Source organism: Macaca mulatta, chromosome 16 (assembly GCF_049350105.2).
Source record: "Macaca mulatta isolate MMU2019108-1 chromosome 16, T2T-MMU8v2.0, whole genome shotgun sequence".
Lineage (NCBI taxonomy): Eukaryota > Metazoa > Chordata > Mammalia > Primates > Cercopithecidae > Macaca > Macaca mulatta.
Window position 1 is genome coordinate 68,619,054 of NC_133421.1, and position 23,285 is coordinate 68,642,338.

At 56.0% G+C, this 23,285-nt stretch overlaps 1 protein-coding gene across 4 annotated transcripts; it reads right to left on the bottom strand.

The window, feature by feature from the left end:
• Window positions 1-1,477: 1,477 nt before the first annotated feature.
• On the bottom strand, window positions 1,478-22,059 carry SLC4A1 (solute carrier family 4 member 1). 4 transcript variants are annotated; one of them, XM_015119856.3, is made up of 20 exons: window positions 21,869-22,059; window positions 15,914-15,996; window positions 15,697-15,787; window positions 14,648-14,709; window positions 13,708-13,888; window positions 13,477-13,612; window positions 12,889-13,003; window positions 12,549-12,633; window positions 12,215-12,396; window positions 11,457-11,667; window positions 11,016-11,228; window positions 10,692-10,840; window positions 10,376-10,570; window positions 8,781-8,954; window positions 8,319-8,408; window positions 7,603-7,769; window positions 6,219-6,472; window positions 4,513-4,682; window positions 4,253-4,426; window positions 1,478-3,632 (listed from the first exon to the last, which is right to left on the bottom strand). In XM_015119856.3, exons 2-20 carry the CDS (start codon window positions 15,926-15,928, stop codon window positions 3,552-3,554), a joined length of 2,745 nt encoding a protein of 914 aa, XP_014975342.2. In that variant the 5' UTR covers window positions 15,929-15,996; window positions 21,869-22,059; the 3' UTR covers window positions 1,478-3,551. The 4 variants fall into 4 exon arrangements, with proteins under 4 accessions (XP_014975342.2, XP_077828065.1, XP_077828066.1 ...); XM_077971939.1 differs by having other exon boundaries at window positions 11,016-11,265; window positions 11,398-11,667; XM_077971940.1 differs by having other exon boundaries at window positions 12,889-13,028; window positions 13,409-13,612.
• Between the last annotated feature and the right edge of the window lie 1,226 nt (window positions 22,060-23,285).

Below are 23,285 nucleotides of genomic sequence, written 5' to 3' on the forward strand. Positions count from 1 at the left end.
GTGATCCAGCCGCTCTCTTTGCCCTGATACCCCGCCCCCACCCCAGGCCCCTCTACTCCCTCAAGAAGGCCTCCGAATCTTCTCTAAGGGTGGGAGGAGTGAGATGGACAAGCAGAAGCATGAGGTCTGCACACCCTCGCCCTGCTCCCTGGCTATCTGTTCTTAAGGCCCAGCTTCCCGTGCTGGACATCACCTGGGGATCTGGTTAAAATGCAGATTCTTATTTCTCAATTGTGGGGCAGGGCCTGAGCTCCTGGATTACTGGCAAGCTCCCTAGAAATGGCACTGCTGCTGGTCCCAGAGCCTCACTGAGCAGCAATGCCCTATGGATTCTGGCCAGGATCCCAGCCTCCCCTGCTGCCCGAGCTCCAGGTACTGTTTCAGAATTGCGATTAAAAACATGCTTAACCCTTGGCAGGAGCAAGAAGTGGTCTTCCAAATTGAGGCAGCGTTTATTTCCCAAAGTCCAGATATGATGAACTGGAAAAGGATGGAAAGGATCCTTCTCCAGGCGATGGAAAGGATCTGCCAGAAAGAATTAGCCCAGCAGAAAACAGAGGCCCAGAGAGGGGACTGGCTTGTCCCAGGCTGCACAGCCAGCCTGTGGAAGAGGCCTGGGGATGCCTGAGGCCTGAGCTCTCTGCAAGCTTGTCTCATAGCCTGACTTCTGGGTACATGCAGGTGGGGAATGGGGGGTCTGGCGAGCCCTGGGGACAGGGCCAGTGCTGTGGGGATCTGCAGCTGCTCTGTGTGGGAGGTGGACGCTGGGATGGCTCTCCGCTGGCAGAGTTAGCTCTCTGGCCCTTTGGCAGCTGCCCTGGCCAGCCTGGGAGGGGTCAGCTGGGGATAGGCAGTAAATATAGATCCAGGGCAGGAAGCCAGGTGGCCCAGCCCTGCACTGACCTCTCATTGGAAGTCTGGGGAGGGCAGATGTCCAGTCCCGGCACCCTCCTCTCCCGGAGTGAGGGACATCTAGCCCAACAGCACCCTAGAATTGCTGGAAGTGATTGGGGGTAGGGGACCAGGGTGAGGGTAAGCAGAAAGCTGGCCAGGAGACCCTGTGCCTGTGTGGCCATGTGCCCTCTCTGGGCCTCTGTTTCCTTCTCTGGTCATCTCTGTCAAAGGGGTTGTCCAGCTTCCTGGTAAGGGGCCCACTGTTCTAAAGGGAATTGGGGGCTCACAAATACAATGGGCAGGGGCAAAGTCCCCTTACAGCCCCTCCTCCCACCCCCACAGGTCTTGCTTATTCGAGAGAGGAAGGAGTCTCAGAGCATAATCTCATCTCTTGATCCCTAGCCACTCTATGGGGGCTGGCCTCCCACCCTAGGGCTCAGGGTCACACTTCAGCCTGGATTCCCCTTGCCACACAGATGCAGCCCTGTGCCAGGCCTGTGCCACACACACCATGCCCACCGAGTTCAGCCAAGACCCCCGGAACCCCCGCCTCTGGGAAGGGAAATTCAGGCAAGGCAGCCACTCCAACCCAGATACATTTATTGGCAAAACCTACTCCCAGGCATCGAGGGGAAGGGTGCAGCCGAGTGAATAATTTCTGCTTTTCACTTTCCTTGGTCACGTTCAAGGAGCAAGGGGAGGGGGAGACAGGGACATCCCAATCAAGATAAAGATCCCAGCAGCTCCCCTCTGAGGTTGGGCTCTTCACCAACCAAAGCCTTTTCTTGCACTGCCTCCTTTAATCCTTATCACAGCCCTGCAAGGTAGGTACCATTATCATCCCCATTTCACAGACGAGAAAACTGAACTGTAGCATAGCGAAGTGGTGAAAGGTGGGTGTCAGCTTTCAGGGACACCTGGAGAGCCCCCCATGGACTGAGCTAGCCTGGGAGGCATAAAAAATGATCCCCTGTGTCGGGCTAGAGCCCCATCACACACACATGTTGAGTCTGTGGCCCCAAGGCTGAAGGCTGATGTTTCCTTCTGTTTTTTTTTTTTTTTTTTTTTTTTTTTTTTTTTTTCTGAGACAAGGTCTTGCTCTGTTGCCCAGGCTGGAGTGCAGTGGTACAATCTTGGCTCACTGCAACCTCTGCCTCCTGGGTTCAGGTGATTCCTTTGCCTCAGCCTCCCGAGTAGCTGGGATTACAGGTGCCTGTCATGACACCCGGCTAATTTTTGTATTTTTAGTAGAAACGGGGTTTCACCATGTTGGCCAGGCTGGTCTGGAACTCCTGACTTCAAACGATCCACCTACCTTGGCTTCCCAAAGTGCTGGGATTATAAACATGAGCCACTGCACCAGTCTACCTCCTCTCTTTTCTGCCACTTCCTGATTCTGCTTCCCCCTCTCTCACCACTTCCACGTGTTTCAACTCTTTTTATCTTTTTGTTTTATAAAAAAATAAATCTGCCCATGTTCTGGAGAGCCTGCTGTCTCCTACCCCAATTGGTCAGATCTGGGTTCTCCCCAAGATTCAATCTAGATGGGGTTGGGGATAGTGGGTCTCAAATGAGGGGCCTGGAGCTGTGTGTGAAGCCAAAGTAGGATGAAAACTCTTAGAAAATACACAATTAATAAATTACAAACCCCCTCCCTGTCCCACCTCTACCTTCCCACCCTCCCCAACTCCCTATCCAAATCTAGTATTGACTGTACCTTGCCCCCCACCCCCACCCCAGGGCAGGGCTTGTCTCAGTCCCCTTGGAGTCCACTGACTCCGGGGCCCTCAGTAAATGTGGTGGAATGAATGAATGAGTGAACTCATGAGTGTTTGGAGGGAGGAACCAAACACAGGGGACCTGAGTCCCAGGCCCGATCCCTGGATCATCCTCACCTGTACCTTGCCCTTGCCAGGATGCCTCTCTGTGGGCCCAGAGAAGAGGGTCTCAAGGTAGGGGCTGGGAGCAGAGTGGGGAAGGGAGGAGTCACAGGGGAACGGAAGGTGGACACATGACTGACAGAGGACAGAGCTCAGACCTCGAAGTCAGAAGGCCTGGTTCAAATTCCAGCTGCACGGCCCAGTTCAAATCCCAGCTATGGGACCTTGGGTATGTTCAAAGACAAATGATGACTGCTGTAGAACAGTCCTTGTGGAGTTTACAAAGCCCTATTTTACATGTATCTTTGGTCCTCAGTAACCATCCTGTAATGTGGGTATTATCATTTATATACCCATTTTACAGAAAAGGAAGTATAAGCAGGAAAGGTCAAGGGACTTGCCCAAGGTCACACAGCAAGCACCCCACCCGCCTACCCACCTCCTGCCTTTGCTTCTACCCCTGCCTGAGCTGGGAAGAGGGAGGGCTGAGATCTAAGTCTTCCAGCACAGGGTCCCCAGTGAAAGTGTGGCAACAGAAGGGACTGTGGAGCAAAACCCCTAATGTGGGCCCTGTCGGCCGTCTCCAGCCAGAAAAGCCAGGCTACCCTTTGTGGAAGGTCTCCTGGACACCCCTTCCTTCCCCGCCCACAGCCCTGGGACCTCAGCTGCTGCTCCAGGAGGAGCCTGGAGTCCATGAGGTGCCCATGAACTTCTGCTTTTCCTGGGAAAGTGGGGACGTGGAATGGTGGGGGAGGGTCTAGGGCCTGGGCCCGCCCCTCACACAGGCATCGCCACTTCGTCGTATACATCCCGACCTTCCTCCTCATCAAAGGTTGCCTTGGCATCATCAGCATCCAGCTGGAGGGGAGGGGCAGGACAGAGACAGGGTGAGAGACTCGGGGTCCAGAAGAGCCCTCCCCAGGCATGAGAGGCATCTCTGGAGTTAGGAGAGTGTCTGGCTGTCTTGAACCTTGGGCCAGTCCTGTTTTATCACCCCAGCCACTAGGACTGGCCTAAATGAGTAGTTGTCAAAGTGGGAGGCAACGCTGGGGATGTGGACCCTGGCAGGGGAGGGCCTGCAGAGGATAAGCAGGGGACCCCTTCACCAGGGCAGCCCCACAGTGACCTGAGTCACACTGTGGAAAAATCCTATTAGAGGAGTGGCTCTGTCCCAAATGACTTGGAAGACAGCAAGACTTGCTGCTCAGGGGTCCAGCTCACACCCAGCACACCCTGTCTGCCTCTTGACACTCTCCCCAGCCGTACCATCATTCCCCCCCTTTACAGGTGAGCAAAATGAAGGCACAGAGAAACGAGGCCTTGTACTCCAGATCATATACTAGGACACGGCAGGCCAGAACCTGGACACCAGCCCTAGCCCCAGACTTTACCCATGATGCTGTCCTGCCTGCCCTAGTTCTGAGATGCACCTTTACATGCTCCCAGCTCTTGTGCCCCAGGCCCAGGCAGCCACTCACACACTGAAGCTCCAGGTTCCTGAAGATGAGCGGCAGCAGGACGCGCCGCAGCGGCACAGTGAGGATGAGGACGAAGGGCAGGGCCAGGGAGGCCGGCGTGGACTTCACCACCCACAGCACTGCCAGGCAGATGATCTGGATGCCCGTGAACAAGTGCATGCGCCAGGTCTTCACCTGCAGGGGGAGGCTGGGGTCAGTGCCTATCATGCCCCAGCACCCTCCACCACCCCAGGCTGGGCAGCCAGAAAAGGGTCCTGTACCCGCTTGACGTAGGGCACATCTGGGTGGTACTTGGGTGGCTTGAGCAGAAGCAAGATGCGGTCAAAAAGCTGGATGCCGCTGAGCGATGTGACCCCCATGTAGAGGAAGATGCCAAACAGTACAGCCAGGGGGATGCGGGACAGGATGGGCTCCATGAGGATGGACAGGCCTGTGGGGGAGCCGCATACTCTCAGCCCAGGTTGCCCAAGGCCTGGCACCAGTGGGGGTCAGGCCCCTATCTGGGGCTGGGAATAAAACACAGGCACCATATGGAGCCGTTTTTTTTTTTCTTTTCTTTTCTTTTCTTTTTTTTTTTTTTTTTGAGACAGGGTCTTGCTCTGTCATCCAGGTCGGAGTACAGTAGTGTGATCTCGGCTCACAACAGACTTGACCTCATTTGGTCTCAAGTGATCCTCCCACCTCAGTCTCCCTAGTTGCTGGGACTACAGACACATACTACCACACCTGGCTCATTTTTTTTTTTTTTTTTTTTTTAATTTTTAGTAGAGACAAGGTCTCACTATGTTGCCCAGGCTAGTCTTGAACTTCTGGGCTCAAGTGATTGTCCTGCCTTGGCCTCCCAAAGTGTTGGGATCCCACGCCTGGCCTGGAACCATTCCTATGAGTCTTTTTTTTTTTTTAGACGGAGTCTGGTTCTGTCACCCAGGCTGGAGTGCAGTGGCGCAATCTCAGCTCACTCCAACCTCCGCCTCCCTGGTTCAAGCAATTCTCCTGCCTCAGCCTCCCAAGTAGCTGGGATTACAAGCGTGCACCACCACGCCTGGCTAATTTTGTAATTTTAGTAGAGACATGGTTTCACCATGTTAGACAGGGTGGTCTCCAACTCCTGACCTCAGGTGACCCACCTGCCTCAGCCTCTGAAAGTGCTGGGATTACAGGCGTGAGCCACCACCCCCAGCCTCTATCAGTCCTTTTTATAGGTATTACCCCAATTTTACAGATGAGGAAACAGGCTCAGAGAGGTAAACAACCTGCCTAAGGCCACACAGCTGGCAGGCAGCCAAAGTCCTGCCTGCCTGACTTAAGCCCACTCCCTTAACCTAATGAGGGTCACAGAGGTCAAAGACACACACCTTTCTCCTCACCCTAGTCCACAGTACCATCAACTTTGCCTCCTTTAAGAATTTTCCCTGACCTCTCCATCTGCAACCATGGCACTGCCCGCACTGAAGCCAGCTCGACTCTTGGCTGCTCCAGAACTGAAATCAACCCCAGTGACCCTTCTTTCTTCACCCCCACATCCCTAGACTATGCCTGGAGCACCGCCCCTTGTATCAGTCATGGAGCAGCTGAGCTGGAAGAGAACTTGGGGACATCTGATGAACCCTCCAACTGTGCAGACAGGGAAACTGAGACCCAGAGACAAGGAGGAACACTGGGTTAGCAGCAGGGCAGGGCTAGAACCCACGGTTCACTGGACTTCTGTTGGATAAGTCAGAAGGTGGGGTCTGGTCTGGAGAAGGCCTCGGGAGTGAAGCCCCCTTCCTCCTTGCTCAGACGCCCAGCCCAGTGCCTTGGCCTTTCCTCCAGGATCCCCTCGTGTGAGTAGGGGATGCTGGGGAGATGTGGGGAAGTGGTGCAGGATGGGAGAGGCTGGAGGAGGTGCTGGGTCTGAAGGGGTAGGGGAAGGGGCCGGGGGTGGGGGACAGGAGGATGGTGGAGACCTGACCCAGCTTTCACTCACCCACAAGCACAGAGACCAGGAGTCCACTGATCCGCTGCTCTTTGACCTCCTGGATCTGGGCTGCAGCCCCTGGGGTGCTGGCTTTGCCCATGACAGTGAGAGCGTTGGCATGGGTGACGGAACGCACAGTGGTGGCACTGAGCCAGGGCATCCCAAAGAGGGCAGCCACCCCGCCCATGCCCACTACCAGCAGCAGGTCCAGGTGGAAGCCGGAGCCCTTGACCATCTTGCGCTCGGGTTTGCTGACAATCAGCCTGCGGTAGGGGAAGGCGAGGGGTAAGCAGGGTTCTCCCCTGCCTCTTCCACCTACCCTTCCTTCTCCATATTTGGTGTCCTTGTAGCTCAGTTTTGTCTTTTGTGCCCCTCCCTCTCTGAGTTCCTTGCTCCCCTCCCTCCCGCCCCATCTTGAGAATCCAGACTCTTAAGAGCAGAAATGTCTTCACAACATTCAAGGCTGATTCCCAGGCAATGAAGCTTCAGCTTCAGGGAGCTTTGCTTGTACCCGCCTCTCCAAGATCCAGCACCTAACTTTATAGTTGTCATTTTGCATTTTTTTCTTTTTCTTTCTTTTTGTAGAGTCTTGCTCTGTCACCCAGGCTGGAGTGCAGTGGTGTGATCTTGGCTCACTGCAACCTCCGCCTCCAGGGTTCAAATGATTCTCCTGTTTCAGCCTCCCGAGGTGCTGGGACTACAGGCGCGCACCACCACACCCAGCTAATTTTTGTATTTTTAGTAGAAATGGGGTTTCACTATATTAGCCAGGCTGGTCTCAAACTACTGACTTTGTGATCCCCCTGTCTTGGCCTCCCAAAGTGCTACGATTATAGATGTGAGCCACTTCGCCTAGCGTTTTTTTTTTTTGTTTGTTTTTTGTTTTTTTTTTTTTAGATGAAGTTTCACTCTCGTTGCCCAAGTTGGAGTGCAATGGTGAGATCTTGGCTCACTGCAACCTCTGCCTCCCGGGTTCAAGCGATTCTCCTGCCTCAGCCTCCCGAGTAGCTGGGATTATAGGCTCATGCCTGGCTAATTTTTTTGTATTTTTAGTAGAAACAGGGTTTCACCGTGTTAGCCAAGCTGGTCTCAAACTCTTGACCTCAGGTGATCCGCCCGCCTCGACTTCCCAAAGTGCTGGGATTACAGGCGTGAGCCACTGTGCCGGGCCACATTTTTTTTTTTTCTTAAAAAGAGCTCTCCAAATTATACAACCTCAGGTCCCACAAAACCTGGAACTTCCCCTGGCTTTTCACTATTCCTGCTAGTCGGGAGGGCCACACACCCACAGGGACTAGCTTGCAGTCCTGGGTCTCTTGCCTGCCTGGGAGAATGCCAGGGAAAGGTCCCTGCCCTCCACCCTCCCAGGCCCAGCCCCCACCCTGTCTCTCACGTGGTGATCTGAGACTCCAGGAATATGAGGATGAAGACCAGCAGAGCAGGCAGGGCGGAGGCAAACATCATCCAGATGGGAAAGTGGGAACGCAAGCCCAGTGGGTGGATGATCCAGCCCCGGGCTGAGGAGTTGGACACCTTGAAGCCATCAGGCACTGAGAGTTTCTGCGGGAGGGGGTAGCAGGTAGGAATGCCAAGGGCAGGAGGATGGGGAAGGGTGGGAGCAGGAGGAGCCAGGGTCAGGTCCTGGGGGTCGGGCAGTTAGGTTGGCAGCACTCGGGAACTTACTTATATTGAGCACTTGTTCTGTACCTAATCATTACACTAACCCCTTTACATCCATCTGCTCATTCCCCACTTTATCGATGAGGAAAGAGAATCAGAGAGGTTATGTAGCTTGCCCCACATCACACAGCTATTTGATGGCAGAGCTGGGATTCATGCCTAGATCTGCTTGACTCCAAAGAATACCTATTCCTACTGCTCTGGGTTAAGGAATGAAGGTAGAAACCTGGCCCAGCCCCTTGCTTTGGCCACAGGGGTCCTCTGGGGCTGTGAGAAGCACAAGGGACTCCCAGAGGAGGCATGGATGGGATAGAGGTAGTCCCAGCTGGCTTCAGGTTGGGGAAAGCTATTCTAGGGAAGGGGCATGCTAGGGGGTGGAAATGAGGACCTGGGGGGTATCATGGTCTGAGGGGTGGGAGGAGGGGTCACCTGGGTATAGGTTTCCTCAATGAAGAAATCCACCAGGACCATGATCAGGATGGAGATGGGGACCCCAAAGTCCCCGATGACCCGACGAAGCTGGGGACAGGTGAAAGGACCAGTGGTCAGTGCCCAATCACTCCCCACCTCCTGCCACCCTCCTGCCCTATATTCACCCAGGGGACCTACTCTTCCAGGGGATCCATCAGCATCTAATGCCCTGTCCTGCACCTCAGCTATGTCTGCCTCCTTTCTTTTTCCCTCAGCAGTTCTCAGGCTGGGCATGCCACAAAAGTGGGAGGAACTTCCCCTCAGTGAAACCCTAGGTAAGGATGGGGTCAGGGGAGGTTGGAATTGGGAATGGGAATCTGAAAAAGAAGGGAAGCTAAGGGCACTGGGGAATTTGGAGTCGGGGGCTTTGGGCTGGGATAGGGCAGTGTTGGTAAGGACAGGTGAGGAGGGTGTGCTGACCTTGCCAGGGAAGTAGGAGCTGTTCTTGAACTTTCGCAGCATCACGGCAAAGAAGAAAGTACCAGCCATGAGCACAAGGGAGAGGAGGGCTGTGTTGGGCAGGGGGCCCTGAGGTTTGGGCACCATCAACACATTGTGGTCATAAGTCTTCTGCAGTGGGTGGTCCTGGAAGATCTGCAGCAGAAAACCAAGGCATTCTTTTCCCTCCCAGCCTTGGCTTGGGCTGGAAAGTACCACCAGCTAACTCTACCCAGCACTACCATCCATGCATCCAGTCATCTATTAATTCATCATCCATCCATTTATCCACCCATTCATCATTCATCCATCCATTATTCATTGATCTTCCATTGATTATTCATCCATCCATTCATTATCCATCTACCCATCCATCCACCTACCTATCATCTATCCATCCACCCATTTATCCATCCATTCATCCATGCATCCATCCATTATCCATCTATTCATCCATCCATCCATCTATCTTCTTCCTCAATTGACATGGAAACAGAGGATAAATGGGATTCTACAGCTTGGTTTTCAGGAATGAAGATGCCCAGGTTTGGGCAGGGAGGGCCATGGAAGGCAATGCATGTATGTGTGAGCACACATGCACACCCAGGACCTGGGAGACATGAGAAGGCTAGAGGTCAGGAAACAAGGGTCAGGGAAGTTTCCAACAAGGGGTTAAAAGACCTGGACACAGAAAGACCCTCCATCCGACAGAACCAGGGGACAACACATAGGGCCCACCTTTCTTCCATATAAAATGCAGGTGCAGATGCAAGCAGAGCTTAAGATGACAGGAGGCAAGCCAAGGTGGGTGGGCACTCTATCCACAAGCCCTGCAGCTCTTGGGGACAAGCGCAGGGGAGGGAGTGGGGGACTTCAGAGGCTCCAGAGTCCCCCCTGTTCTCACTGTGCATGCACTTTCACATGCTCAGTGTCACGCCCATACTTACCCATTGCTCACATCATGTGTGGTCATGAACTGGACATGTGCACGCAGAGGCACCTTCTCATGCCTCAGCAAGAATGCTTGCCACAGGCAGCAGCAGGTGCCAGCACATACGTGGTCACAGTCAACACAGCTGCACAGTCCGCAGATGTGTGACTACACAGGCACAGACACATATATTGCCGCAGTCATATGCACAGTCACATGGTTGTGTACACAGGTGAAAGCAAAGCCACACAAATGCTGCACAGACACATGTGTGAGGACACAATGGCTCAGTCTTTTTTTTTTTTTGAGACAGAGTTTTGCTCTGTTGCCCAGGCTGGAGTGCAGTGGCCCAATTTCGGCTCGCTGCAACGTCCACCTCCCGGGTTCAAGCGATTCTCCTGCCTCAGCCTCCCGAGTAGCTGGGATTACAGGTGCATGCCACCACACCTGGCTGATTTTTGTATTTTTAATAGAGATGGGGTTTCACTATGTTGGCCAGGCTGGTCTCAAACTCCTGCCCTCGGGTGATCCACCCACCTCAGCCTCCCAAAGTTCTGGGATTATAGGCGTGAACCCTCGCGCCCGGTCAGGGTCTCGGTCTTATACACAACCTCCCGTGTGCATTAATATCCCCATAGGCCCCCACCTTGATCAGCTTGGAGAAGGTCTCATAGATGAAGATGAGGGAGATGAGGAAGGAGAAGATCTCCTGGGTATAGCGGGAGATGAAGCGGACCAGGAAGCTACCCTCAAAGGCCACCACCAGCACCACCAGCAGGATGAGCCAGAAGCCGATCCACACACGGCCCACGATGTACTCTAGACCGTTGCTCTCACAGAACTGCAGGGTGGTCAGAAGAATTCGGTCAGACAAAGAGGGCCTTGGGGCAAGGCACCGTGCATCAGGCAGGTGGGGCGGGGGACATGACAGGGTCAGGTCAGTGGGGCAAGGACAGAGCTACCGAGAAGAAGGCTTCTTCAAACACCAGCAGGGGTCCTGAGAAGCCAACCACAAGCAGGGGCTGAGCCCCCAGGAGGGCGAAGAGAATGCCCTGCACTGCCGTGGAGATCAGCAGCTCCGACACTCCCATCTGGTTCCCGGTCTTTTCTCCTGTGGGTAGAGGTCACAGTGGGCTCAAGGTCAGATCATTTCCAGGGGCCCATAGAGCAAGTCATGGGCAGGCTGATGCAGGGGTCTGGAGGGTCAGAAAGAGTCAGAAGTTGGGGCTAAGACAGAGGCCAGAGGATCAGAGGCGAGAGTTAGGGAGACAGGTATTGGCACTGACCCAGGAGGCCACCGAATGTGATGGCGGGTGACAGGGCAGCAAAGTAGATGAAGATGACAGCAGCCAGGACCTGGGGGCTGAACGCATCTGTGATGTCACTCAGGTAATAGGGGTAGCGGCGCCGGATGTCACGCACCAGGCCCCCGAAAAGCTGGCCTGTCTGCTGCAGAGGATCGTCTGGGCCCCCGGGGCCCCCTAGGCCCCCATTTAAGTCTGTGGTGGAGGATAAGAGCATGGTCAGAAGGAGCAGCTGGAGGTGAGGGGAAAGGGGACTGGAGGGTGTAGGGGAGATTGTCTGATGGGAATGGGGTGGCCAAGAAGGCTGGGAAATGTGGGCATAGGGAGCAGTGAGAGGGGACATGTGATGGGAGACAGAGGCTACGCTGAGGTGTCTGGGAGTTGGTGGGGGCACAAAAAGCCTCGGCTGGGAAGGGCAGGTACCTAGGCCCTTGTAGAAGCTGGAGTCTGGCTTGGCAGGGCTGGGCTGGTAGCGTCTTCGAAGCAGCTCCCTCTGCACAGGTACCAGACTGAGCAGTGCCTGCTCGGAGGGGGCATCAGTGGGAGGCAGCACTAGGCTGCAGTCCAGGAAGCCCTTCAGGGAGCGCAGCAGCTCCTCTCGGCTCTGAGCCATGTAGGCATGTATACGGAACACCTAGGGGTAGGAGACAGGGTCAGGGCTGTCTGGACCTGCGGAGGGAAAGGACCCAGGAGTCTGAAGTCAGGGCCTCCAGGGACCAGAACCCCCTCAGGCAGCAGCTCCCATTGCAAGGAACTGCTTTTCCTGCCCACTCCCACCCCTTCTCTCTACTAAGAAAGGGCTCTGGGGAGACAGACATGGGCCCCGGGTGGGGAAAGGAGAAGGAACTAAAGCTAACCTGGTGGGTTAAGCAGACTAGACGAAACTAGAGCTAACTAAGCCCGACCAAGCCAGACCTGACCAGGTGGAACCAGGTCAGAGCGGGCTGGACTAGACTAAGCCAGGCCAAAGCCAACCAGATGAGACCAGGCCAGAGCAGGCAGAGCTGGGCCAGACGGCACACACCCGACTGCCCCCGTCAGGTAGCACAGCAGCAGCTGGATTAGGCTGAATGGGTCAAACCAGTGAACCTAAAGTAACCCAGGCCAGGTTGGAGAGTGGGCCTCAGCCACCACCCAGCTCCCAGGCTCCTCCAGCCCAGCCCTCTCCAGCCCTTCCTCACCCTCTCTGACATGAGGGTGGCAGCGGCCCGGCCGAGCTGTGTGCAATCCATGTGGAGGTCGTCAGGTCCCAGCAATACAAAGAGGAAGCGCACAGGCACGGGCTGCTCCACTGCCTCCAGCTCCGCTGCCTCCTGCAGCCTCACGAAGCCCAGCACTGGCTGCTCCAGGAAGGCGGCTCGGCCTGTTAGGGGACCAGAAGATCAGGCCAGGCCGAGGAGCCCAGGGTGGGTGTGCTGAAGAGGTGGGGCTGCGGGGGTCCAGGCTGAGGGAAAGACAGGCTGAACCAGGACACAAGGGGTGTGGAGGGCTGAGGGTAGAGACGCCTGTTCTTACCTACTAGCACCAGCGTGGCCTCTGAATCCGGGGGAATCTTTTCCAGAATTCCAGATGGTGAGTGTCCTTCTGTGCCCCCATCTCCCTGTGGGAAGGAGGGTGGTGACAGGAGTCCTCGGGCCACTCTGACCGGAGAGACCTGAGCATCCACCCTTTCCTCCCCTTCCCATTCTCACTTCCCACCATGTTCAGTTTGGGGGCTTCCCAACTCTCCTGGCACACCCCGGTTGCAGGAGTGCTTCTGGTCCCCTGCTTGTGGTGGGTTTTTCAGGACCCCTGCTGGCGTTTGAGGAAGCTCTCTCCGTGCCCCACCCTGGCCCTGACCATGTGACTGACGCACCTGCTCACAGAAGAGCTGTGTCTCCAGTGAGGAGTGTTGAGAGAGCAGAGGCTCCCCAGAGCGCGTCAGGACCGCAGGCTTCACACCCCCCAGGGCCTCCAGCTCTCCGGCATGGCTGCAGGGCGTACAGGGGACACGGGCTGAGTAAGCTGTTCAGGCCGAGCTATCAGTGGTGGGAGGGATCAAGGGCCAACATCAAGGGACTGGGGTAGACATCAAGGGTAGACATCTGGGACTTCTCAGACCAGACCAGAGAGACCCTGGGATGGAAGGAGAATCAGAGCCTCCTCTTCAAGTACCTTGTAGATGTAAGTGGGTGGCCTCTGGAATGACGAGGCAGGATCAAAAGAGTGGCTAGAGAAAAGGGCCTTGCAGGTCTGCCCTCCTGGGGACCAGCAGTCCCCAACTCTGAGCATAGGACATGGCCACCCCTTTCAAGGTGTCAGAGATGGGAGCCTTAGTGGAGGAAAGTGAGCCCTTGCCTGGTGAGGGTAGGGCCACCTGGATCCCTGGGGAGAACTTGGGGCAAGTGGGCTGGGGAAGTGGGCCCGCTGAATATGGAATCTAGGCCCTGGCAGGCAGGGGCACCTGTGTTTGAGCAGCAGGACCCGGAGCAGCTCCTCTCGGTCCTGAGGCCGGATCTGGTCCTCAAAGATAAACCTGTCTAGCAGTTGATTGGCCACTCCAGCCAGGGAGGTCTCTTGCAGGTCCAGGAGGACGGTACCTGGAGGCAGTGGAGGAGTGAGCTGGGAGGCTGGACCATAGCCCCACACAACAAGTCTCACCTGCAGGGGGCCCAGAAGGACCCAGGAGGCTCACCCTTGGTGAAGACTTTGTGCAACTGTAGAAGGCTCCAGAAGGTGAGGTGAGAGAGGTGCGGGCGGCCCCAGGCCCCGTTCTCCCCCAGGTTCTCCTCCAGTCGCACCCAGCGCGCCGCCTCCATCCATCTCAGTTCCTGGTTCTTTTCATCCATCACCAGCTCCTGTAGCTCCACATAGACCTGTGGCCCCATGTGCCTGAGTTAGTCCGTCAGGCATAGTCCAGGGCATAGTGGGTGCTCAGCCGCTCTCGAGAGAGGCTTGTGCTTGTGAGGCTTGGATCCCTGCGCTCAAGGGTCCGTAGATATGGCTTACACCATTCCCCTATCTCCCAACTTTCTGGCCAGGCTCTCACCCCATTTCAGAAGGCATTTGGAGAACCCTGACCCAAAGGGATGCTGGAGACGCCACTGGGGAGGGAAAGGAGTGGGAAGCGGAGGCCTGGCAGGCTGAGGCTAAAGGGGACTTTGGAGTCATTGGGTCAGTCTCCAGCCTCTAAGATTGTTCGTGGTTGTGCCTCAACATGTCCTTGGGGCCAGGTGGTTGCTCCAAGGGCCATAGCTGAGGGCCGGCCCAAATTCCTAACCAGCTAGACAATTGGGTGCTCAGTGGAGACCTGAGGGGCCTGGGCAGAGGAGAGCAAGTCTTTAATTCCGTGCTTCCCCAGTGAGGCCTGACAGCCCAGTCAGGGCCTGAGGGCCTGGGGACTCAGCCCTTGTCAATCAGGTTATCCCAGCCCAGGGTGCTCCTGGAAGGGGGCCCAGGCCTCCCTGTCAGTGGGGCATCCCTCCCACCTATTTCCTGGGACCATCACTCCTCTATTGGCTGCAGGGTCTCCCCTAGTCTGAAGCTGCCTCTATCCCCTTGCTCCTCTCTTCCCGGGTCAAATGGTGGACCCCAAAGGCAGCATGGGAGAGAACGGGGGAGGCTGGGGTCCTCACCTCGTGGGTACCCGGGCGCGATGTGGTGTGGTAGTCTGTGGCTGTCGCCTCGGTGTCGTGAGCTGAAAACCGGAGGTCGGTTAGTATCGACCTGCCCGTCCCCCACCTGAGGCTCTTCACGATCCACCATGAGCCTCAGAGACCCAGGCATGGGCGGATGCCCCCTCCTTCCCAATGCCCCTGGGCTGGGCCTCTGGTGCCCCATCCCACACTGGCCACTCAGCAGAATGGGGCTCCCCACACCTGTGCTGGGCCTAGCCTTAGGGTCCCCATCTGAGCCTTGTCGAGGACCCCTGGGACTCAGCCAGGAAGGCCTAGCCCCTCCACAGTGATGAAGTGAAGGGACCTTTCCAAGGTGACTGCAGAGCCCTGAGTGGCAATTTTCAGGATCCTCCTAGGACCTCCTCCCTCCCCTTCCACCTCTGAGGCCAGTCTCTTTTCCCACCTGCCTCAGTGAGCCCATCAGCATCAGTGCAGTGTCTCACTGAGCTCAGGCACCAGGGTGGGTCAGCCCCTTATATTCCCGCCCCTCCCACCCCCAGCCCTCATTTCCCAGAGGGGCCTCTTAACTTTAATCCCAATCTCCAGCACTTAAGTCCTGTTGACAGTAAACAGGCCCTGCTTGGGTCTCCCCACCTAAAACCTTGGACAGACCAGGGAAGGCAGGGTGGTTCCTGGTGTCTTTCCACCCAGGACGGTCCCCACAAGACCCTCATTTCTCAGGACCTCTTTCCCCAAGAACAAGCCCAGTTTCTTGCCTGGAATCTGGCATTGGATGGGCACAGATGGCATGTGGGCTCACGCCCTTGTCCTAAACGGGCTGCCCGCCCTTCTCACATTGCAGGAGCACTGGATGGGTGACTGCCCCTGCTCTCCCAGTCACCTCCTGTGATCATTTCAAACAAAACTCTGTTTATCCTTCAATCAGCCAGAATTGAGGGGAGAATGGCCCATGGGGCTTGGAAGGAGGACTGTGGAGAAGGGGAGAGGACAAGTGCCCCTCCTGTCCCTGTCTAGGGCTCCCAGCAGAGGGAGAGAGAGGGGCTTACCTGCTGGTTCCTCCAGCTGGGGCTTGAGGACGCCTGGGTCTTCATATTCCTCCAGCTCCAGATTCTCCTCCAACACGTCTTCATAATCATCCTGTGGGAAGTGGCTATTGAGGCTGGGCTGTGAGGGGCTCTTCCACCCCCAACGAAAATAGGAGTCTAGGGCCGGGGTCCCCAGAGCCTCCAGGTGGGAGCGCTGCTGATGCCAGGGAACACCCACCTGCAGCTCCTCCATGGCGTGGTCCTGAGTGTCCAGTTGTCCACAGTGATCCGAGCCCCCAGCATAACCCGCACCGCGGGTCCCTGCAGCAGAGGGCACAGGCTGAGTGGGGCACAGGGCATCCCAGGATCTCCTGGTCTTCCTCCAGAGGAGGCCACATGTTGGTGGAGGGGATCCACGTGTTGGAGGTGGTAGGGTCAGAGGAAGGAAGTGTGGACAAGCTGGATTTACAGGTGTGAGGGTAGGTGAGCAGGGGCCAGGAGAGAGGGGCAGTGCAGGGAAGAGGTAAGTCTGGCTGGCACCAGTGAACGATGTTTGGGGAAGATGGGCAGGTGACCCTCAGGTCCATCTCCCTCCTTCATTCTCTAGTCTTCACGTGGCTTCTTTTCTTACCCATCCCTGGGACTCAGCCAATGCCAGGGGACATGCCGGTCCCTTCTTCAGGGGGCTTAGCTCCCCTGAGGGGCTCTAAACACATGCTCTTCTCTCAGAAATAGCTGCTGCTCACTGGGCATGGGCTGCAGCATCCTTGGGAGTGGTCCGCAGGTCTGGACGATGTGGTCCTGCTTCTTTCCCTGACCCTATCTTGCACTCCGTCTCTCTTGCTCTCTCCCCACCTAGCCTATTGGCCTCCTGTGGTTCCTAGAACTCACTAAGCCCTTTCCTGTCCCAGGGCCTTTGCACATCCAGCTGTCCATATCCCGGACACCCTCCCCACAACACTTCAGCCCTTCTCACATCTCAGCTCAAATGTCTCCTCTTCAGAGGCCCTCCCTGACCACCACCTTGACCCAATCTGTCACTCTGTCACCTTTTTTTTTTTTTTTTTGAGACAGAGTCTCGCTCTGTTGCTCAGGCTGGAATGCACTGGCGTGATCTTGGCTCACTGCAAGCTCTGCCTCCTGGGTTCATGCCTTTCTCCTGCCTCAGCCTCCCAAGTAGCTGGGGCTACAGGCACCCGCCACCATGCCCGGTTAATTTTTTTGTATTTTTAGTAGAGATGGGGTTTCACCATGTTAGCCAGGATGGTCTTGATCTCCTGACCTCGTGATCAGCCCGCCTCGGCCTCCCAAAGTGCTGGGATTACAGGTGTGAGCCACGGCGTCTGGCCCCCAATCTGTCATCTTCTGGTTTCTTTTCCTTCCTTCCTTCCTTCCTTCCTTCCTTCCTTCCTTCCTTCCTTCCTTCCTTCCTTCCTTCTTTCCTTCCTTCCTTCCTTCCTTCCTTCCTTCCTTCCTTCCTTCCTTCCTTCCTTCCTTCCTTCCTTCCTTCCTTCCTTCTTTCCTTCCTCCCTCCCTCCCTCCCTCCTTCCTTTCTCTCTGTCTCTCTCTCTTTTCTTTTTTGAGACAGAGTCTCACTGTCACCCAGGCTTAGAGTGCAGTGCTATGATCATAGTTCACTGCAACCTTAAACTCCTGGGCCCAGGGGATCCTCCTGACTCCACCTCCCGAGTAACTGGAATTATAGGCATGCCACAGTGCCCAGCTAATTAAAAAAAAAATTGTGTGTAAAACAGGGTCTCACTATCTCAGTCTGGGCTGCTGATTTCTTTCCTCTTTTTTATTTTTTTGAGAGCGGGTCTCCCCCTGTTACCCAGGCTGGAATTCAGTGGCATGATTATAGCTCACAGCAGCCTCAAACTCCTGGACTTAAGTGATCCTCCCACCTCAGTCACCAGAGTAGCTGGGACCACAGGCACACACCACCATCCTGACTAATTTTTAAATGGTTTATTGGTTGGGCGTGGTGGGTCACACCTGTAATCCTAACATTTTGGGAGGCTGAGGTGGGCAGATTGCTTGAGCTCAGGAGTCTGAGACCAATTGGGCAACATAGTGAAACCACGTGTCTACAAATATACAAAAATTAGCTGAGTGTGGTGATGCATACCTGTACTCCCAGCTACTTGAGAGGCTGAGGTGGGAGGATTGCCTAAGCCTGGGAGGCAGAGGTTGCAGTGAGCCGAGATGGCACTACTGCACTCCAGCCTAGATGACAGAGTGAGAGTCTCTCAGAAGAAAAACAAAACAAAACAAAACAAAACAAAAAAACCAATGCATGGTTTCTTGATTGATTTGTGTTCATAGTGTCTGACAATGCTTTTGGAAGGGAAGCCACCTGAGTGCAAAGACCCTGTATGTCTCAATCCCTACAAAATTCCCTGCTCCTAGCAGAGTGGCTGTCACATAGTAGGTGCTCAATAAACATTTATCGAATGCCCGTAAGAATGGCTCCCCATTGCAGGGTTGGGGCTCTGGGACTGGGGAGCCAGGATGACTAGGTCCCAGGCAAGAGGCCTCCGAGCTCGGGGTCTCAGTTTTCTCAGTTGTGTCCCTAGCAGAGAGAAAGGTGTGCCCTCCCCAGGAATGTGAGGGCAGGTCCAAGGGGAAGACAGGGGGCACCTAAGGTGGCCCCAGACTGGGTGTGGAGGGGACTCCTTTCCCCCCTCACCCACTACAGCACAAGGCATTGTGGTGACAGGGAATTGGGTCAGTTCAACAAAGTTTCCCAGTCCGTGCCTGGCATTGTGCTGAGCACTGGGGGCTGGTGGGAGGGAGTGCTGAGCACTGGGGGCTGGTGGGAGGGAGTGCTGAGCACTGGGGGCTGGTGGGAGGGAGTGCTGAGCACTGGGGGCTGGTGGGAGGGAGTGCTGAGCACTGGGGGCTGGTGGGAGGGAGTGCTGAGCACTGGGGGCTGGTGGGAGGGAGTGCTGAGCACTGGGGGCTGGTGGGAGGGAGTGCTGAGCACTGGGGGCTGGTGGGAGGGTGTGCTGAGCACTGGGGGCTGGTGGGAGGGAGTGCTGAGCACTGGGGGCTGGTGGGAGGGAGTGCTGAGCACTGGGGGCTGGTGGGAGGGAGTGCTGAGCACTGGGGGCTGGTGGGAGGGAGTGCTGAGCACTGGGGGCTGGTGGGAGGGAGTGCTGAGCACTGGGGGCTGGTGGGAGGGAGTGCTGAGCACTGGGGGCTGGTGGGAGGGAGTGCTGAGCACTGGGGGCTGGTGGGAGGGAGTGCTGAGCACTGGGGGCTGGTGGGAGGGAGTGCTGAGCACTGGGGGCTGGTGGGAGGGAGTGCTGAGCTGAACAAGGCCTATCCCTACGCTGGGGAAGCTCCTAGCCCTGATAAGGAGGCAAACGGGAACACAGGGCAGCCTCAGTGCTTCTGAGGTGATGTGGACCCCAGGGGCCGAATGTGCTGAGTGCCAAGGATCTGTATGGCAGGAGGAAGAGCAGGATGCATTTGCGGCACCCGGTGGGTGGAGTCACTGGAGGAGGGGTCACTGGTGTGGCCTAAAAGCACAAGTGAGGTTTGAAGGTCTGGGAGCCCAGGTGTGGGGCATGGCTGGATGATACTGCACAGATGGGCTGAGCAAGGTGGGAAAATGCCACGTGAGGGCATGGGGTAGGGAGCCTGGCCAACATGGTGAACCCCGTCTCTACTGAAAACACAAAAATTAGCCAGGCGTGGTGGCACGTGCCTGTAGTCCCAGCTACTTGGGAGGCTGAGGCAGGAGAATCCCTTGAACCAGGGAGGCAGAGGTTGCAGTGAGCTGAGATCGTGACTCCGTCTCAAAGAAATAAAAGGGAAAAGAAGGAAAGGAATGTGCAGAGACCCTTCTTTCTGAGGAATGGGTGACCCTGCAGTCCTGGGGCTAGGGAGGGGATTACTGGGTCTCACCAGACTGGAGAACGGGAGAGGCCCCTGCCTTGGCAGGTGGGGCAAGTGACAGGGTGCAGGGGAGGGGTCCTGGACCTGAGGATGGGGTAGTCCCTATTGCAGGGCTTGGCTTTGCTCCTGAGGACCCTGATCACCCACCTCTTCTCTCTCTCTCTTTTTCCTCCTCCCTCTCTGCTTCTCCCGAAGTTCCTCTCTCTTTCTCTTCCATCTTTATTCACTTTCTTCCTTCTCTGGACTTGCCCATGTACCTTCTTAGACCTCAGATCCCGAGTGGTCTCCAGGGTGTCTAATCCTTAGGTACTAAAAGTCCCGCCCGTGGGGCTGAGACTGTGGCCTTGGTTGCCCATCTGAGGAGTGGAACGGTCAGAGGAGCCCTCAGAGCTGGAGAATCCAGAGGTCCAGGCTGCCTCTCTTCCACTGACTGACTGAAGGGCCTTGGGCAGCTTCTAGCCTGTAGGCCTCAGTCACCCCATCTGTACAATGGGAGTGCCTTCCTGCCAGGGTTTTGAGACATCAGTGAGAAAGAAGAGGGGGGAAAAGGGGGTGCCTTGAGCTCAGCTGGAGACTTATAGGGCGCGCCCATGACCCGGATTGCCACCTGCCAGCCCGGCCAACCCCCAGCTGCAGGCCTTGTGCTGCCTAGCACTGATAAGGGCCTGGACCCAGATCGCTGCTCCAAGTTTGGAAGTGTACCAAACACCTGGCCAGCTAGCTAGCTGGCCACGGCCAGGCCAGATAAGGGTGAGCGGGACATCTGAACCTAGAAGGTATAGCACAGCTGGGAAGACACAGTGGGGAAGGCGGTTGACCAGACAGCTTTCTTTTTTTTTTTTTTTTTTTTTTTTTTTGAGACAGAGTCTTGCTCTGTCGCCCAGGCTGGAGCGCAGTGGCCGGATCTCAGCTCACTGCAAGCTCCGCCTCCCGGGGTTTACGCCATTCTTCTGCCTCAGCCTCCCGAGTAGCTGGGACTACAGGCGCCCACCACCTCGCCCGGCTAGTTTTTTGTATTTTTTAGTAGAGACGGGGTTTCACTGTGTTAGCCAGGATGGTCTCGATCTCCTGACCTCGTGATCCGCCCGTCTCGGCCTCCCAAAGTGCTGGGATTACAGGCTTGAGCCACCGCGCCCGGCCCAGGGACAGCTTTCTAGTGGTGTGGCACCACGTTTGTGTAATCAGCCCGAACTGCACAAAGAACCTTAATGCCTTAACTCTTAGAATCCCCAAAGCACTCGTGAAGTGGTTTGGAGATTCTAAGAGGAAGAAGAGTAATGTCATTAGTCCATTCTACAGATGTGAAACCTGAGGTTCAGAGACATTTACCTGCTTCAGCCACCCAGCAGGTAGGTATCAGAGGCAGGTTTACAGCCTGGACTACCTGACTCCAGCCACATCCCTAAGCACTATGCTGAGTTGCCTCCAACAAAACAGCTGTTAGCTGGTTTAGAGTTAGTGGTTAAGGTCACGGACTCTGCAGTCGGACTGCCTGGGTTCAAAGCCCAGCCCTGCCGTTTACTAACTGCAAGTGACTTCAACTCTCTGTGCCTCAGTTTTCTCATGAGTAAAATGGGAGTGATAATAATGATGCCCACCTCATAGACCTGTTGTAAGCATTAAGGAAGTTTACATCTGTAAGGGGCTTAGAATAGTGCCTAGCATATAAGGAGCTCTATGAAAATGTTTGCTGTCATTATCCCTGCTGCTGGGGTTATAGTCAGACTTGCCATCTTCATTTCCCCTCTGATTTGCCCTCAGTTCCCATGGAATTAGCCTGAGCTAAGCGTTTTGAGATTCTCACGTGGTAGGAGGCTCTGCAGTTCCCTCCAATACTGACCACACTGGGCATGGAGCCAGGTGCCCCAGGTGGACCCCTGGAAGTGTCCCAAAGGGGAGACTGTGTCATCTGACATCCTGCCTCCTAGGTGGGAGATGGGGTGGCCTGAGGACCCCTATTAGGAAGGAAGGAGTCTGAGGTGGACGAGATCTGAGCCTGTGGGATCCAACAAGCTGACAAGGGCCCATACCTGGAGGGCATCAGATACCCCCCGCAACACACACGCCAGAGCCACACACACCACTGCTGCCATTGACCACCTGCCACCCTCCTCTTTTCAGGTTCCCTTAGGGGCAACATGCACCTGGTAACATTCTCACCTTACCCACCTGCATCCCCTTGGAGGTCAGGAGCCTCGCCCACCTGGGCATAGATTCAGGCTGGGCACCTGCAGAAACCCTCAGGGCAGGCACCAAAGGACCATCCCCAGCCCCTCCCTGCCCTGCCCACCTGCTCACGAGCCTCAGGGTCCCTCGGTGAAGTCCTGCAGCCGCTGGTGCCCTCTGCGACCAGCTACGTTCCCACTCGTTCTGACAGCACCAGCACCCCAGGGGCAGCTCGCAAACCCCTGACTCATGCCCCCGCCTCCTAATCTGCCCGCCCCACTGGCCCTGGGTGCCCCTTCCCACCCCCCGCCCTGCTCCCGCTGGGTGCCCAGTAAACAGAGTTATCTCTTACCCACATCTGGACAGCTGTGAGTCTGGCCCACCCCACCCGCCTGGCCAGTCCCCAAGGCCTCCTGGGGCCCTCCTGGTCCCCAGGTTCTCTTGGCTCTTCCTTTGTGGACGAAGGTTTGATCGCTGTGTCCTCAGGGCTCCCAGTGCCCTGGCAGGAAGGCAGCAGCCTCCAGAGGTCCCTGTCCTGCCTCTGTCCATCCTCCACTCTGGCCAGGCCCTTCTGCTTTGGCCCCAAGGTGCAGGGGCGCCTGTTCCTCTCGCCTCTCTTGGTATCCACGCTGGGACTCACTCCTCCTCTGCAGTCTTCTCCTCAAGGACCTGCTCAGCACTCACGGGGCACGGGCAGCCCCCTCCCCTCCTTGATCCAGACTAGGATGCCCCAGCCACATTCTCCCCAAGACCCTGGCTGGCTCTAAAGAGCTGGCTCCTGGACACTAAGACACTGACATTCAGTCAACCTGAAACAATGTCAGCTCAACAAAACAACCATCCCCACACCGAACTCTTCAGCTCACAAAGCCCTAATGTCTGGGCACACTGGCTCCTCTGTAGGCAGCCTGGCTCAGGCCCCCGGGCCAGAGCAGCCACATTCTCGGCCCCTGCCATGCCTCTCCCCTTCAGTTCCCACCCCTACACCTCCAGTTTCTCTGCTCCAGGGAGTGACCAGGGCCTGGTCACCTCTTCATAGGCTCTGGTTGCTAAAGAGGCAGAGACTGAAAGATGAGTACAGATCGGCAAGAATGAAGAGGAGTTTTCAAGCAGACAGAAAGGGGTATTGTGGCACCGCTGGGCACAGAGAGGAGGGTGACCTAGCGCAGCTTCGGCATGGAATGGCTGTGGGAACCTGGGCAATTCCCTGGCCCTCTCCAGGCTTCCGTTTTCTCATCTGTAAAGTGAGAGTGTTGTGTTCTGTGGCCACCAGCCTGAAGTTCAGACTCAAGCAGAAGAGACTCAAACACAGGGACACGGAGGTGGGCAAATCCCGCCACTACAAGACCATTCACTGTCTCCACCACAAGCCTGCCAGGGGCTGAGTCCTGTGGAGAGAGAAAAGGGCAGGTACTCAGACCCTGAGGCAGAATCCTGTTTATGGGGGACCTCGGTTCTAGGAACTATGCTGAGGCCTTCACCTTGTGGTCACTCTGGATTCCTACAAACCTCCCACTTCACAGAGGAGGAAACAAAGCCAC

Coding starts and splice junctions, on each gene's coding strand:
- SLC4A1 (XM_077971939.1), bottom strand. Junction 12,634..12,888: donor CACAGCTCTTCTGTGAGCAG/GTGCGTCAGTCA, acceptor TCCTTCCCACAG/GGAGATGGGGGCACAGAAGG. Junction 8,955..10,375: donor CCTTCTCCAAGCTGATCAAG/GTGGGGGCCTAT, acceptor TTTCTGCTGCAG/ATCTTCCAGGACCACCCACT.